Raw genomic sequence first — 17,501 nt, 5'->3', positions numbered from 1 at the left:
GTAACAACTAAGCTGTTTTAGGTGAGTGATAAGATTGGAAGCCAGATTGAAAAGAGTTGAGAAAAGTGAGTAAGAGAAGTGGAAGCTATGAGCAGATAGCTTTTTCTAAGAGTTTACCCGGGAAAGGAGGATGAGCTTTAAGATAAGACTTGAATGGTAAGTAAGTTCTTATAAAGGGTTTTTTTAAGGATGGGAGAAACCTAGGCATGTCTGTAGGCAGAAGAAAAAGAACTAGGAGATAGGGAAAGAGTGAGGGGGCAATCTGCTGGAGGAGATCAAAGAGTATAGGATCAAGAAGGGGGTACTTTGGCAAAGAGAAGGACCACTCCCACTATTAGATACTGAAATAAAGGAGAGGGTAGTGGAGAGTTGGTGATGTCAAGTAATTTTGACATGTAGAGAAAGGGAAAAGAGCATATTCAGATCTTCTAGTCTTAGATGGTTGCCTGAGGCACTGAAAGGCTACATGACTTGCTCATATTCAAAACAGCCACAGTGTTTCAGAAGTGAGACTTTAATTATGGCTTACTGACTCCAAGTTAAGCTCTTGGTCTGATAAGCAATGCTACCTCTCTCTCCAAGCTTTATTAATGCCATTTGGTTTTTACACCACCACCATTGAACCCTCTCTTGTAAAAGATAAAGTCACTTAAACAAACCTATCATCAAAATGACTGTCAGCATCATATGCAATATTTCACACCCTATTCTTTCACTTAGAGGAGGAAAGTGTATTTCTTTATCTAATATCTGGGACCAGGATTGGTCATCTGTGTTGGGTTTCCTTTTATTGTGTTTCTGTTTACTTTGTTATAGTCATGTATATACATACATACATACATGTATACACACATATAGTCATGTATATGTTATAGTCCTCTGTGTGTGTGTGTGTGTGTGTGTGTGTGTGTATAGAGAGAGAGAGAGAGAGTGTCATATAAAACAGTTAATCTTTGTTCTACTTTCTTCCCTCAGTAATAGTTCATACAAGACTTTCTTTGTTTCTTTAAATGCTTCAGATGTGAATTTTGGAAAGTATCTGTTACAAAGCCAGACAATTAGGGCAGGGTTTGAGGGTTTCTGGTAACCAAGTGTTCTGCATAGCCCTTCTTGCCTATTAGAAAACATTAGCAGTCCTTTCTTTTTGGAATTTTGAAACTTATAAAGTGTTGCCTTGTTTGATGTTCACCCCAACTCTAAGGTAAGCTGTGCATTTGGCATTTACAGATGAAGAAACTGAAGGCCAAAGCGACTCCAGACTTGCTCAGAGTCACAAAGGTAGATAGTAGAAGAGCTGTAAGTAGCTCAGATCTCTTGGCCGTTGGTCCAGTACTTTTTCAGCTTCTTGACAGTTTTTCTAAAACTGGTCTCTTAAGTTCTTTTGTTTCCTAAGAAAAATTTAGAATATAGTGGTGCTCTCCATTTACTGTATAAGACTTAGCTTCTAAGAACTTAATTTGCATTTGTTTGGTGACTGATCATAAACACTTGAATTTTTTTCTCAGTGAGAAGCCACCAGCAAACACTCTGTTGGGCTCAACTTAAATTCTCTAAAACAGTTCTTTCTGAACCTTACTATGCAGTATACTAGGGTTATTTGTATTTATTTAAAAAGGATATCACCAAATTATTTTTAAATTTTCAAACCCAAACTACTTTTAATTCACCTTACTTTTAGGAAAAATAAATTTATGCTCTGTGTTGTCCCTTGAAAGAACTAGAATTTGTGTGTGGTAAAATCAGACCAAAAAAAGGTACCATCTCTCTTAAAAAGTTTGGGCACTTTTTTGTTTACTGAGGGAACTTCTTTAGAAATGATTTTAAACAGTTGAGAGTTTTGAGGTGTAGAGCTCATTTGAGTTTTTTTTTTAATTTATTTGATATATCAAGTTTTCAGCATTGATTTTCACAAGAGTTTGAATTACGAATTTTCTCCCCATTTCTACCCTCCCGCCCACTCCAAGATGGCATATATTCTGGTTGCCCCGTTCCCCAGTCAGTCCTCCCTTCTATCACCTCACTCCCCTCCCATCCCCTTTTCCCTTACTTTCTTGTAGAGCAAGATAAATTTCAATGCCCCATTGCCTGTGTATCTTATTTCCTAGTTGCATGCAAAAACTTTTTTTTTGAACATCTGTTTTTAAAACTTTGAGTTCCAAATTCTCTCCCCTCTTCCTTCCCCACCCACCCTGCCTAAGAAGGCAAGCAATTCAACATAGGCCACATGCATATCATTATGTAAAACCTTTCCACAATACTCATGTTGTGAAAGACTAACTATATTTTGCTCCTTCCTATCCTATCCCCCTTTATTGAATTTTCTCCCTTGACCCTATCCCTTTTTGAAAGTGTTTGTTTTGATTACTTCCTCCCCCATCTGCCCTCCCTTCTGTGGTCCCCCCTTTTTTATCTCCTTCCTCCTCCTTTCCTGTGGGGTAAGATACATAATTGAGTGTGTAGGTTATTCCCTCCTCAGGTCAAATCTGATGAGAGCAAGATTCACTCATTCCCCCTCACCTGCCTTCTCTTCTCTTCCTTAGAACTGCTTTTTCTTGCCACTTTTATGCAAGATATTTTACCCCATTCTATCTCTCCCTTTCTCCCTCTCTCAATATATTCCTCTCTCATCCCTTAATTTGATTTTTTTAGATATCATCCCTTCATATTCAACTCACCCTGTGCCCTCTGTCTCTGTCTCTCTCTCTCTCTCTCTATACACACACACACACACATACATACATATATATGTATATTCCCTTCAACTACCCTAATACTGAGGTCTCATGAATCATACACATCATCTTTCCATGTAGGAATGTAAACAAAACAGTTCAACTTTAGTAAGTCCCTTGTGATTTCTCTTTCTTGTTTATCTTCTCATGCTTCTCTTGATTCTTGTGTTTGAAAGTCAGATTTTCTATTCAACTCTGGTCTTTTCACTGAGAAAGCTTGAAAGTCCATATTTTGCCCTGGAGCATGATACTCAGTTTTGCTGGGTAGGTGATTCTTGGTTTTAATCCTAGCTCCATTGACCTCCGGAATATCGTATTCCAAGTCCTTCGATCTCTTAATGTAGAAGCTGCTAGATCTTGTGTTATCTTGATTGTGTTTCCACAATACTCAAATTGTTTCATTCTGGCTGCTTGCAGTATTTTCTCCTTGATCTGGGAGCTCTGGAATTTGGCAACAATATTCCTAGGAGTTTTCTTTTTGGGATCTTTTTTCAGGAGGCAATCATTGGATTCTTTCAATTTCTATTTTACCCTCTGGCTATAGAATATCAGGGCAGTTCTCCTTGATAATTTCTTGAAAGTTGATATCTCTTTTTTTAGCCTCTCTTTTTGATCATGGCTTTCAGGTAGTCCAATAATTTTTAAATTATCTCTCCTGGATCTATTTTCCAGGTTAGTGGTTTTTCCAATGAGATATTTCACATTGTCTTCCACTTTTTCATTCCTTTGGTTCTGTTTTATAATCTCTTGATTTCTCATAAAGTCACTAGCTTCTACTTGCTCCAATCTAATTTTTAAGGTAGTATTTTCTTCAGTGGTCTTTTGAACCTCCTTTTCCATTTGGCTAATTCTGCCTTTCAAGGCATTCTTCTCCTCATTGGCTTTTTGAAGCTTTTTTGCCATATGAATTAGTCTATTTTTTAAGGTGTTATTTTCTTCAGTATTTTTTTGGTTCTCCTTTAGCAAGTCATTGACTTGTTTTTCATGGTTTTCTCGCATCACTCTCAGTTCTCTTCCCAATTTTTCCTCTACTTCTCTAACTAGCTTTTCCAAATCCTTTTTGAGCCCTTCCATGGCCTGAAACCAGTTCATGTTTTTCTTGGAGGCTTTTGATGTAGGCCCTTTAACTTTGTTGACTTCTTCTGGCTGTATGTTTTGGTCTTGTCACCAAAGAAAGATTCCAAAGTCTGGGTCTGAATCTGAGTCAGTTTTCGCTGCCTGGCCATGTTCCCAGCCAACTACTTGACCCTTGAGTTTTTCGTCGGGGTATGACTGCTTGTAGAGTAGAAAGTACTTTGTTCCAAGCTTGAGGGGATGCGCTGTTGTTTTCAGAGCTATTTCTGTACAGCCAGCTGTGCCACACCAGCATTCCTCCTCCCCCAAGACCCGCCAACCTGGACTGGACTCAGATCTTAAGCAGGCTCTGCACTCCAGCTCTGATCCGCCACTTAATTCCTCCTACTGGGTGGGCCTGGGGCCAGAAGCAACTGCAGCTGTAGTTCTGTAGCTGCACCACCTCCATTGCCCCCAGGGCGGTGGCTGAACAGTGAACTCCTTCAGTCTGTCCCTGCAGCTTTTCCCACTGACCTTCTCTGTTGTCTTTGGTGTTTGTGGATTGAGAAGTCTGGTAACTGCCACAGCTCACTGATTCAGGGCACCAGGGCCCGCTCTGCCCGCCCCTGCCCTGGCCCGTCCTGGAGCAGCCCACGCTGGGCTCTGCTCCCCCCGTTCCCAGCTCCAGCAAATAGACCTTACCCAGCAACCATCTAGGCTGTCTTGGGTTGGAGCCCTGCTTCCCTCTGCTATTTCATGGGTTCTGCAGTTCTTCTCTGTCGTCTCTGGTGTTTGTGGGTTGAGAAGTCCGGTAACTGCCACAGCTCACTAATTCAGGATGCTAGGGCCTCTTCTGCCCAGCTCCAGGTCTGGTTGGTCCAGGCACGGCTCATGCTGGGCTCTGCTCCACTCTGCTCCCAGCTCTGTGCTCAATAGACCTTACCCAGCGACCGTCCAAGCTGTCCTGGGCTGGAGCCCTGCTTCCTTCTGCTGTTTTGTGGGTTCTGCAGTTCTAGAATTTGTTCAGAGCCATTTTTTTGTACGTTTTTGGAAGGGACGTGGTGGGGAGCTCACGCAGTCCCTGCTTTCCAGCTGCCATCTTGGCTCCGCCCCCTCATCTGAATTTTTATGTTTAAGTAGATATCTTCAAATGAGAAATGTTTATCAAAGGAAATACTAGATGGAAAGTTGACTCAAGCAAAATAATTTCTGTGTAATTGGCAGTACCTCAGCAAAGAATGTGGTAGACCTTTGATTCATTCAGAGTTTAATTACCATTATTTTAATGCCACATAGAGAATATCCTGCACAATTTATTCCTCAAGTGATTCTGCTTTTTTGTTCTAAGATCACGAAGGGAACGTAGTAACAGCTGAGAGGAGGCAAACCATGAAACCTGTCATTAGTATTTAGAGAAAGGGAGGAGAGTGCTGCTCCTTTGGGTGCTTCTTGTTTCTCAGCTTTCTGTTTTCTTGATTTATCCACATAGATGAGAACAGAGCTCTACTTTCTGTCATCTCAGAAGAATCGTCCCAGCCTCTTTGGCATGCCTTTGATTGTTCCATGTACTGTGCATACACGGAAGAAAGACCTCTATGATGCAGTTTGGATTCAGGTATCCCGACTAGCCAGCCCACTTCCTCCTCAGGAAGCCAGTAACCATGCCCAGGATTGGTGAGTGTGGCGGACTTACTGGGAGTGTTTGGTTTCCCATGGTTCTGAAACAATAAGCAATGACTCATACACACTTTGCATAATTTATGGGGGTTAACCTGATTGTCAGATTAATGAATAAATACTAGCTGAAGGGCTATCCAGAGAACTTCAAATCTAAACCTTTGCCTTTATGTCCCAGATAGAAAATTGTAGTCCTTTCCCCATCCAGCCTAGTCTAGAGCTGAATAACCCTTACAGTAAGCTAAACCTAAACTGAATCTCTTTTCTTATAGCCCATTTTTTTTTCATTATTTTTCCTCACTTTGCATATGCATTCCACAGATGAATGTTTGTCACAATGCTATAAGACTCAAAATTTGACTCATTTTTATTTCAGTATGTACGTAGTATATGCTCCACCATGAGAAATTAATCTATTGTCATTTCTATGTTGAGTCCTTTTAAGCTTCAATAGCTCCAAAAAATACTGGAAGATATAACGAGACTTGATTGTACTTTCAGTTTAGCAAACAATGTCTTTGTGCATTAAATGTCTGTTAAATTAAATTAAATTAAATTAAATTAAATGTCTATGTTAAATAGACAATGAAAAGTTTATGTATAAGAGAGTGTAATACAGAGGTAATTAAAATATAATTCCTGCCCTCAAGAAGCTTATAGACCAGGAAGAGAAAAAGGAGATGTACATGAATAGTTTCCAAAATAGAATGTGAGTGTATAAGAGAGTTACAAAGTGTCTTACAAATTCACTTTGGAGAACATCTAACTCTACCTCCATCATTTTAGAGATGAGAAAATCGAAACCCAGAGAGGGAGGTTAAGTGATTTGCCTAAGGTCACGCAGAAATAGCAGACACACCATGGCTCTTCCAGCCAGAACCCATGGTCATGCCTGAGGGGTAGATCACAGTCCCTCTCTCCACACACTCCTATTTATGTATAAGGAAAATCAAGTTTAAAATGACCCACCTGTGGAAAGCTTCAAAGAAGGGAAAGGTGTTATTGAAGATCAGCCTTCCAGTAGGTAGAGGGGGAGAATCATAGGATTTAGAGCGAGAAGGGACCTTAGAGATTATCTTTTTCAACCCCATCATTTTACAGATGAAGAAACTGGCAGGTTACATAATTTGCCCAAGGTTACACTGCTGGTAAGTAGCAGGGGTAGGATGTAAACACAGTTTTGTTTGGACTCTACATCAAGTGCACTTTCCTCTAGGTCATGCTGCTTCATACATCATGCTGGTTCAGTGAATTTATAGAGTTTGTACCACTGTTAGCATCATGATGGTTTATTTGGTATCTGATTTCAGCTGTGTACCGAGTGTGGGATCGTTTTATTGCTGCTGAGGAGCATGTGAGAATTCTTGCTTTCTAAGTAACTGAGTAACATGAAGGACTATATTCACTGATTGCCTTTGGTGGTTTAAGACCATTTGATATATAATTAGGCTCAAGGTAAAAAGCGAAAGAATGGCAAGTATGTGTGTCCTAGCAGCAAACCGAGAAGAAAACTGCCATTTCTCAAAGCAGAAAATGAAATGCAGAGACTTTTCTATTTCACATAATGTGCAGTATTGTGATTTTCCAAGGAAATGCTGAGTAGAAGTGCATTCATTTTCCTCTTGCTGATCAGTCAGTCAGTCAGTAAGGTTTGATTAAGCACCTGCTGTGCACCGGGCACAAAGACAAAAATGAAACTGCTCCTGCACTTGGAACTTACAGTCAAGAAACATGTACACATAAGATTACATAGAAAATTAGCATGGATGAAATAAATGCAAAGTAATTTGTTAGGGGAGGCACTAGCTGGGGGGATCCATAGAAGGTGGTGCTTAAGCTGAACTCCGAAGGAAGATTAAAGATTCTAAGAGTGTGAGGTAAGGAGGGCGTATGCTCTACTTGGGGATGGCAAAGACCAAGCTTCTATGATAACACTGTATTTTGTATACATTTACATGTTCACATATTGTCTCTCTTTAGAACACACATTCCTTGAGAGTAGGGACTGGTTTTTTTTTTTTGCCTTTTTTACATACCCAGTGCTTAGCCCAGTGCCCAACACATACTGTGCTTAATAAATGCTTATTGACTTACTGACTAACAGGAGATGGAATGTCATATCATATGTCAGAACTAACAAGATGAAGATTAACTCTGCTGAATGGATGAAAAGGGACTTATAAAGTGCTTACTATTTGCTAAGCACTAAGGATACTAAGGTCCAAGAGAGCTAGCTCCTGCCCTCAAGTCCCTTATATTCTAATGAGGAAAGATAACACATGGGGAGGGGTAGACAGAGAAGATGGAGTGCCCAGTATAAAAAGTGGAATATGGCAGATTGTAGGGGAGGGTGAGAACCAGAGGTAGCAGGCAGAAGACATGATGGCCTGGGTGGATGACTAGGAGAAATATGATCTGGGACCATCTAGATATAGTGGGCTAAATGGACGGGTTTGCATTCACTCGGTCACATGTCAAGATGACTGATGTTCTAATGTGAGAGTTCCAGGTTAGAAGATTAACTTTCCCTGAGACTAGAGGCATGGATTCTGCAGGTCCAGGGTACAGAAGTTCAGGTCCTATGTGGAGGAGGCTGATCCAAGTGAGAAGCCAGGCAATGGCAGGTGGCAAGATAGCCTAGATGGACAACTGTATAGTACATGAAAGGCAATAATATGTAAATCCAGAAAGGTATATTGGAGCCAGGCTGGGAAGGGCTTTGAATGCTCAAGAAATTTGTTTTTGTTCCTAGAAGTGATTAGGAAGTATTAGAGCACATTAAAGTAAGGGGTCTTTAGGGGAGTGTGGTTTATGTGGTCAGACATGTGCTTAACAAAAATTATTTTGGCAGCTCTGAAGGGAGGGGTTGGAGAGGAGACTTGAGACAGGGAAACAATTTATTGCAAACTTTTGCAATATTCAATCACTCCAATTTTCCTGTCAGTCTTCAGCCTCCCTTGGGAAGAGGAGAAATGCTGTTCCATCCTGCTAAGTCTCCTACCTGGTCTCCAGTTTCACAGGAGAAGAAAAGAAATGCCACTCCATCAGGCAGGTCTCTTGTCCTTGAGGTGTGGTAAGAGGCCTCCATTCTATGCAGAGTCTTCTACCTGGTCTCTAGCCTCCCGCAGGAAGAGTGTTCAATTTCATGAACACCAGACTCCTCCCTTCCAGAGAAGAGGAAAAAGGCCATTCCAGCCTGGTCTCCTGCCTTGGGGGAAGGAGAGTTTCACCATTCCTTCAGTTCTTAGCACTTGTCCTATTCCTTTAGGAAATATAACCTTAAGTTCTCAGAGAACCTCCTACCTGAGGTCATGCCTCTGTGGACTATGAAAACCTACCTGAATTCATTCCTCATTGATTAACAGTCTCTGTCTTTTTCCATACCCTCCCCATCCCAGTGATTCTGAACACCTGCTGTCATTCAAACCTGATTTTTTATCCCTCACTGCCAGATCCTTTATTTTCATACCTCTCAACTCAGTTCCCTCAGTGTTCTACTCTAAAGCTGCCACCTCTTTCACTTGCTTTCTGGAATGCCTACTCCATAGACAACAAATGTCTTTCATCTTAAATCTTTTCCTTTTCTCTTCTTTCCATCTTCTGGTTTTCACTGAGACCTGGCTCCTTTCTGATTATACAGCCTCTTGAGAATACTTCTTGCTCCCCGTTGCAACTTCCAGGTTCTCCCTCTATCATGATCACTCAATAACCTCTCCTTCTTTGAGACTCTCAGTCCATATCTACCACTGTAAGACAGGTAAACACTAGCACACGGGAGGGCTGCTAGCACAGGTTCACTCTTGATCCAGTCAGACAGTGAGACAACTTCGGAGGGGTTAATAATCTTACTTTATTCTAGTCAAGTCTTCTCACGAGAAAGTTGCTGATAATAGGAACACCAGCTCCTACAGTATTCCCTAATCACTCTTCTCGCAGGGGCCAGCGAGAAGAGGAGGCAACTACCCCTTTGTCTCAGTGGGGTCAGTTGAGGCAGGCACAGCTTGTGCACTCCCTTAAGTCCCCTCAAGCCTCAGTGGGGGCCAATTGAGGCAAACACAGATTCTCCCCAAGCCTTGATGGGGGCGGATGAAAGTACACAGAGTATTCCAGCTTTTGCTTTCAACCCTAAGTGTTCCTCACTCACTGACCAGTCACAAAAAAGGCATATTGCCAGCAATAACCTCACAAGTTTACATTATCTCACCATTATATTTCACTGCACAATCACAGTAGATTTTTACAGTTTAAGTGCAAATGTTTATATTATTTATTATTACATAATGCTGCACAAGCATGGTGGAGGTGTTTACAAGTCATGAACCTGGGATATAGAAATCGTTATGGCCAGATCCTGGGAAACTAAACTCTAAGAAAGAATAACAAAAATCCACCTTACACACTAAAATCCACCTCACTTAAAACAGCCTAATCAAAATCCTAGTAGATGTTGTTTACAGACCTCAAAGACTCTATGTCTTTCCTCAATGAGTTGAGTGCCTGGTTCACAGTCTTTCATTCTCAACTGCTGCTCTTCAACACATATATTGATATTCTCATTGTATCTTGTGTCTACACTTTAATCTTACATTAGTTCACTAATTTACAATTAGTTTACTAATTTCATGTAACTCATTCTAACACCCTACCTCAGCCACACACAGACATGGGCATAACCTTGTGCCATCAGCCATAAATGCACTACTTCCATTCTCATGAACCCTGAAATTCTCTTATCTGATGACAATCCAATGACATTCCACCTCTTCCTCTGCCCTCCAACTCCAACCTTTGTCCACACCATGACCTCCAGTCATGGTGGCAGTTTCATTTATCCAGACATATTCTGACATACTCTCTGCCAAAAGGTAGAGCAGAGAATTTCTTAACTTGCCTCAGTGATTATTTTAACCTTAAGACTAACAAAGGTAAATTCTCTTCTCAGCAAGGAGGATCATAGATTTATGAGCTAGAAGGGACCTAAGGCCATTTAATCCAATTTCCTCATTTTAGAGATGAGGAAATTGAGTCCCAGAGAAGTTAAGTGATTTGCCTGAAGTCACACAGGTAATGAGTAGCAGAGATGAGATTCAAATCAGTGACATTTGAACCAAGGTCCTCAGTATCCTTTTTACTGTACTCACCTTCATTTCTGGTTGATGGAGTGAAAAGGATAGGAGTTTGGGGAAGAAGTCACTACTCTGTCTTAGAATTAATGCTAGAGAAGAGGAACTACGCTAACATACCCATGAGATTTTGGTAGAACATGTTTCAGAGTGTTCGGCAAAGAGATGGGTAGTCCCACAGATTGAGATTCTAAAGGAGAGGTCAGCCCAAGATAGGAAGTGCCTACAAGTAACATTCTCAGGACACAAAGGTAAAGAGAAGAAGGAGGAGCTGTCTAAGTTATCACACAACTTGGATTTTAAGAGACATGTAAAGGAGATGGAAGAAGAGCCTTGTAACAAAGGCATAATAGAAAATCATGATGTTTCTATAAGAATAGTGCCAAGAATACAAAAACTCAGAATGAACTGAAATTCACAAGGAGTGCTGTAGATACAGTTTACCTCAGTTTTAACAATGCGTTTCATGTGTCTTATGCTATTTGTATGGAAAAAAGGAAAAATTGTAGTCTAGGTGGTAGTACATTTTGTTGGATATGGAACCTGTTGAATTGCCAAATCCAGAGAGTGCATTAATAGCTTAGTGTTAGATGGGAAGCAGATATCTAGGGAAGCAGTCCTGGGATGTGTCTTTGGCCCTGTTACTATTTAACATTTTTATGGATGATTTGGATAAAGGCATATGTAAATTGTGTGCTTATTAAATTTGCAGATAAGGCAAAACTGAGATATGGGAAAGGGGAATAGCCTACACATTGGGTGACTGTCAGGATTCAAAAAAGATCTGTACAAACTAGATCTAAGGGCTTAAATTGAATAAGGCGACATTTAATAGGGATAAAGATAAAGACGTACATTTAAGTTCAAAAAAGTATCTATTCATGTGTAAGATGGGCCAGGCATAGTTAGACAGCAATTAATCTGAAAAAGATCTGGGAGTTTTAGTGGAGTGAAAACTTAGTTTTAGTCAAACATATAGCCAGTGAAGAAAACTATTGTGATCTTTGATTAAATTGAGAAGTTAAATTAAAGAATGTAATTACAGAATGAGGAGGTGATTAAGGTCTTCTGTGTTCTACCCTGTTCAGACAACACCTGAAATATTATATTTAATCCTAAGTGTTGTGTTTTAGGAAGGACATTAATAAGTTGTGGAGTGTCAGTCAACAAGCATTTGTAAAGCACATACTATGTTCCAGACATTGGGAATACGAGGGAGAAATAAAAAAAAAACAATACTTGTTCTTAAGGAGCTTATGTGTTCTTGGTGGAAATGACATGTGCATATACAGTTGCATAGAAAATAAGTATATCCAAAATAAAGCCAAAGTAATTTGACAGAAGAGGCACTAGTGTCTGGGAGGATCAGGAAACATCTCATGGAGAAGGTAATGCTTGAGCTGAGCTTTGAGGGGAAACTGGGGAGACAGAGTCAGTGGTGAATTGGGAGTCCATTCTAAGCATGGGGGGAATAGTCTATGCAAAGATGACCTTTGATCGCCAGCATTTACTTTAAAAAACAAACAACTTTACTCTTTTCATCTGCTCTTTGAACTGTTTGGTCAGAAAAAGTACATTATCACTTAACCACCTGAGCTTTGTACTGTCACTTAAAAAAAATACTGTCAAGCAGTTATGTTTCCTAGTCCCATTTTATGTCTTAAAAAACCCTAAAGAGGTAACCAAAAAACAATTAACAAAGTCAGTGAACTTGTAAGATGTAAATAAATCCATAGAAATCATCAGCATTCCTATATGTCATTTAAAAAAAAAACCATACATAGCAGGAAGAGCTAAAGAGAGAAATGCAATTCGAATATCTATAGAAGCTATAAAATATTTGTTATCCATGAATCCAACTATATCCCCAGTAATAGGGATATAAATAATTGGACAAACTTTAATTGGTACTTGGTAGTACAAACTAATATGCTACAAATGACAGTAAACTATCTAAATTAATATACTGAATGCTTTACCAATCTAACTGCCAAAAGACTATTTTATAGAGCTTAAAAAATGATAGTCAAATTCATATGGAAGAACAAAAGGTCAAGAATCTCAAGGGTAATAATGAATAAAAGGAAGAAGAGCTATGTTTATCAGTGCCTCAAATTGTAATACAAAGCAGTAAGCATTAATGATTTGGTATTTTGGTACTGGTACTGGTTACAAAATGGAGAGGTCGATCACTGAAACAAATTACAGTATACAGAAGCAAACAAACGCAGACAATAGTATTATGTCCAATAAACCCAAAGACCCCCGTTAGTAGGGAAGGATTCACTATTTAACAAAAACTATTGGGAAAACTTGGACAGCTGTCTGTCAGAAATTAGAGTTAGACCAGCAACTCACATCATATTTCAAGACAGTCTCCAAATTAGTACAGGACTTAGGTATAAAAGGTTACATCACAAATAAATTAGAGGGACACAGAAGAAATTAGGTTTTAAATCTATGGATACAAGCGATAGAGAGGGGAAGGATCACATAAAATCTTACATCTAAGATATCTAAGGAACTGGTTAAAATGTATAAAAACTAAGAGCCATTCTCAGTAAGATAAATGGTCAAAGGATGTGAATGTGCAGTTTTCAGAGAAGAAATCCAAGTCATAATCATGTGAAAATGTTCTAAATCACTATTAATTGTAGAAATGCAAATTAAAGTATCTCTGAGGTTTTACCTCACAACCCTGAGACCGGCAGAGGTGACAGAAGAGGGAATGACATGGAGAGGCTGCAGAACACTCACATGGTTGGTAGTGCAATTTGATCCCAGCTATTCCAGAAAGCAGTTTGAAACTATGCCTCAAAAGTTACTAAACAAGGGGCAGCTAGGTGGCGCAGTGGATACATCATTGGCCCTGGAGTCAGGAGGCCCTAAATTCATATATGCCCTCAGACACTTAACTAGCTGTGTGCAAGTCAGTTAACCCTGGTTGCCTCCAAAAAATCTGTTCATACCCTTTGACCTAGCTGTACTACTAGTAGGCCTCTACCCCAGAGAGGTCAGAAAAAAGGAAAAATTCCTGTGTATATAAAAATATTATAATAGCCGTTTGCATAGTAGCCAAAAATTGAAACTAAAACAAGTGTCCTAATTGGGGAAATGGCTAAAAAAATCACGATGTGTGACTATACTTTTATTATGCCATAAGAAATGACAAAATGGACACTTTTAGAGGAAACTGGGAAGACTGCTATAAACTGCTACAGAGTAAAAGCGAGAAGAATTAGGAAAACAATTTACATAAATGACAACATCACAGAGAAAAACAACTTTGAAAGACTTTTAAACACTGGTCAATGCAGTTATTAACCACAAGTCCAGAGGACTGAAGATGAGACATGCTACTTAACCTCCTGCCAGAGAAGTGATGAATGCAAAGATTGACATACATTTTCAGGCATGGCTAATGTGGACATTTGTTTTGTTGGACCATGCATGCCTATAATGAGATCTTTATTTTTCGTTTAGCCAGAAAGTTTTGCCAAGATTCAAGAAATGCCCGGGGGGAGGGGGGCGGGGAGGGGGAAAAAGAACAGTCACCAGCACATGCAACTTACTTGCCTTTAAAAACCATACCATGTTGTGTGCTGCTGCTTTTCGTAAAGATTTCTGCTTTCAGTTTCAGCTTGATACTGTGGTCAGTTTTGTCCCTGTTCCCAGTTTGGTATTCTCATATCTTCCCCTTTGCTGGAAAAAAAATACCAAACTCCAAATTTTTAGGCAAGCCCCATTGCTTTCTAGACCATTGGAAAGTGACTAGTTTTTTGTTTTTGTTGTTCTTTGTTTTTTTTCTCTTTTTGGGAATTAGTGGAGAATTGCAGATGCTCTGGTTTTGTACTTTTTGTTATTGCCATGGGCTCCCTTTGTTTGTGGGGAGTTGAATCCTGGCTTTAGTGTGACTTCAGACAGGTCACTTCATCTCTACGCCTCAGTTCTCTCATCTGTGAGATGAGAGGATTGTACTAGATCAAGGGTTCTTAACCTGGGGTCCATGAGTTTTCAGAAAAATAATTTGATAACTATATTTTAGTATAATTGATTTCCTTTTCATCCTATGAATTATATGCATTTAAAAACATTACTCTGAGAAAGGGTTTCCCCGGACTGCCAGAGGGTTCACACACAAAAATATCAAGAACCCCTAGACTAAGTGGTCTTGAAGATCTCTTCCAGCTCTAAATTAATTTTATGTTGATAAAGTCTTCAGATTAAAATTACTACTGGTTCTTAAATTACTTTAATAGCTTCTATACTTTGAGGCATAAAAGATTACTAGTGGCTAATATCTGTTAGAAAAGGGCTCACTAATTCAAGTTCTTAAAGAGTGAGTCAGAGTGGAGAAAATAGGCATATCCAGAATTGTATTACTAGAAAAGATATCTGGAGGGGGAAAAACATTTTAATCTATATTTGATATATAGATTTAAAAACTTGGACAGCTGGGATGATAACAAAGAAGAGTAACCTAGAATATCAGCACACCCCCAGTTGCCAGTTTTGCTACCTCCATTAAATAAGGAAATAACTTTAAAAGGAGATTGATTTGCCTTAAGAATGAAATCTACTTTAGTTGGCCCTTGATATTTTGACTGATTTCGACCTGCTCGGAATATTTTTCAAGGAACTTTAGTGAGTCTTCAAACAGAACTACCACCTTGGAACAAACTGGATTTGGTAGTCACTTTTAAGCCCAATAGTTCCCTTTTGGCTCTTACCTCATTTCTCTCTGCTATAGGGTTTTGGTGATCAGTTACTGTGGCCAGACCTAGATATGGTGCTTTGGTTTTGTCCTTGCTGTGATGTAAAATTTGCTACCATAAATATGCCCTTTATCAGATGATAAAATAGCCAAGCAAAGGTAAAAATTTATGTCAGATAAGTCTTAAAAAGTATTTTGGTATTATTTATCTTATTCCTTGTGTACTTCTGTTGGAGAGAGTAAATAATTAGACAAATTGATGGTCTAGTGTAAATTTTCCACCACCGCCACTTTCTTTAGAAGGTTGCCCTAAAAGTCACAAAATGTCAGAGCTGGAATCTTAGAGATGAAATTGTCTGACCCTCTCATTCTGATGAGCAATCTAAGGCCTCTGGAAGTGATGTGATTTGCCCATGGTCACATAGTGAGTAGAGCCAGAACAAGGACTGGAATTCAGCTCTCCTCATCCTCAGTATCGTCTGTTTTCTTCATGTTTTGCTCAGAGTGCCATACATGGTTTTGTCTTTATACAGCAGGTATACGTCAGCAGCTTTGATTATGGAGCTGTAAACTCTATCAGGCCTAGTGCTCAAGTTGTCCAGCTTTAACAGGACCCCATTCTCATCACCAGAAAAGGAGTTGTTTTGTTTGGATATCAATAAAAGTAGGCAAAGGACAAACCAGCTTCAAACATGACAGTATCTTTGCTTGTTCCAAAATTATACTAGACTTAACTGCACCCTAATATTACTGCAACATACACCTACAGAAACTTAAGAGGAATACACATACTAGCAATGAGTCAAAACTTCCCTTGCCATTCATAACAGAAGGGCTTCTGAGTGTGAAGAGTTAACAAGCACCTTCAAAAATGACTGGATTTCCAACCTTCTGTAATGTTTTACTGCCCTTGTCATGAAAGGGTTTATCCACTTTGCTTTCATGTGAATTTAATTTGTCTTGATAGAATGATTGTTGTAGGACTGGGTGATTGATTCGGTACATAATATTTGCCTAGACTGCTTCGCACGTAAATGGTTACAACCTAATGTGGCTGGCCTACTAAGCCAACTTATAAAACAAACATTAACGTCTCACTATCAAATGTAACTAGAACTGTACTACAATTTCTAGGCCATTAGTTAATTGTTGGGTTGGAGTGAGCTTCATTGAACCATGAACTTAATGCCATGCCCTACTACTTTAATAGGGTTAAAGGAACCTTTTTGCTTTTTCTGACAAATATCTCCTCTAAGTGTTAGTCCAAGGGAAGATGGGAAGAAGCTGGGCAGAAAACTAGAACGGTTCTTATGTTGTATGTGTGTGTGTGTTCTGTTTTAGTGATGACAGCATGGGGTATCAGTATCCATTCACACTAAGAGTTGTGCAGAAGGATGGAAACTCCTGTGCTTGGTGTCCATGGTACAGGTAAATTGTCCTTCCTGCTATCCAATGAAAGGAAATGCAGAGTGGATGCTTCAAATAATAACTTTTTAATAGGCTTCAAGGCTTTAGAGGTTAATAGAGAAAGAGAAGCTTAAATTAAACTTAAGGACCACTCATTCTTACAGGCTGTGCTGGCATCTTATGCAGGGACAGATGGCTTTTGGGACAAATTAATATTGTGAGAACATTATTCAGCCCACTTCACTTTTTATTTTCAAGCTCACGTTAGTTTAGCAAATAGCATTGCTACCTAGACCCATTCAAGAGACTACTTTTACATTCTACGTTTGGTAGGATGTAAAGGGATTGTTTTAATGTTGCTAGTCCAAAGAAATTTTAAAAATTAAACTGATAGACAAGAAAATCACTTGTTATGTAGGTATCACCTTGTTATATAAATATAGATTTAGCAAACTAAGTGTATGCCAGGAAGCAGAGACCCTAGTTTAGCCTCTGACTCTGTTTTTAACTATATTAGGTACACTGCTTGACATGTCTCTTTCCATGTTTATAAAATAGTTTTGCTAGGACTAAGTAAATCCTTCTGTTTCAGAGAATTAAGCAGCAGAATGTAGTTTGCTTCAGGGTTGTTCTGCTTCAGATATTCCAATTCAGCTGTCCCCTCATTTGCTTTTCTTAGATTTCATATTTTTATTTGGCTTACCAAATGATTGCTCCATATTTTGGTGATCCAATGCCAAATGCAATTGTCAGTAGTCTGTTAAGACTGTTTTTAATAGATTACAAGGGAAGCAA

The 17,501-nt window shown here is 39.3% G+C and overlaps 1 protein-coding gene across 2 annotated transcripts in view; it reads left to right on the top strand.

The window, feature by feature from the left end:
• The window catches only part of USP32 (ubiquitin specific peptidase 32), a 257,843-nt gene that overhangs the window by 222,445 nt on the left and 17,897 nt on the right, over window positions 1-17,501 (top strand). For both annotated transcript variants that reach the window (XM_036754084.1, XM_036754083.1), the window contains exons 27-28: window positions 5,275-5,459; window positions 16,641-16,727. In XM_036754084.1, coding sequence (XP_036609979.1) covers window positions 5,275-5,459; window positions 16,641-16,727 — 272 coding nt within the window. The remainder of the gene's footprint in view (window positions 1-5,274; window positions 5,460-16,640; window positions 16,728-17,501) is intronic.

The sequence above is a fragment of the Trichosurus vulpecula genome, chromosome 4 (genome assembly GCF_011100635.1).
Source record: "Trichosurus vulpecula isolate mTriVul1 chromosome 4, mTriVul1.pri, whole genome shotgun sequence".
NCBI lineage: Eukaryota > Metazoa > Chordata > Mammalia > Diprotodontia > Phalangeridae > Trichosurus > Trichosurus vulpecula.
Note: the sequence above shows the minus strand (reverse complement) of the source record. Positions and strands in the feature narration are given on the sequence as shown.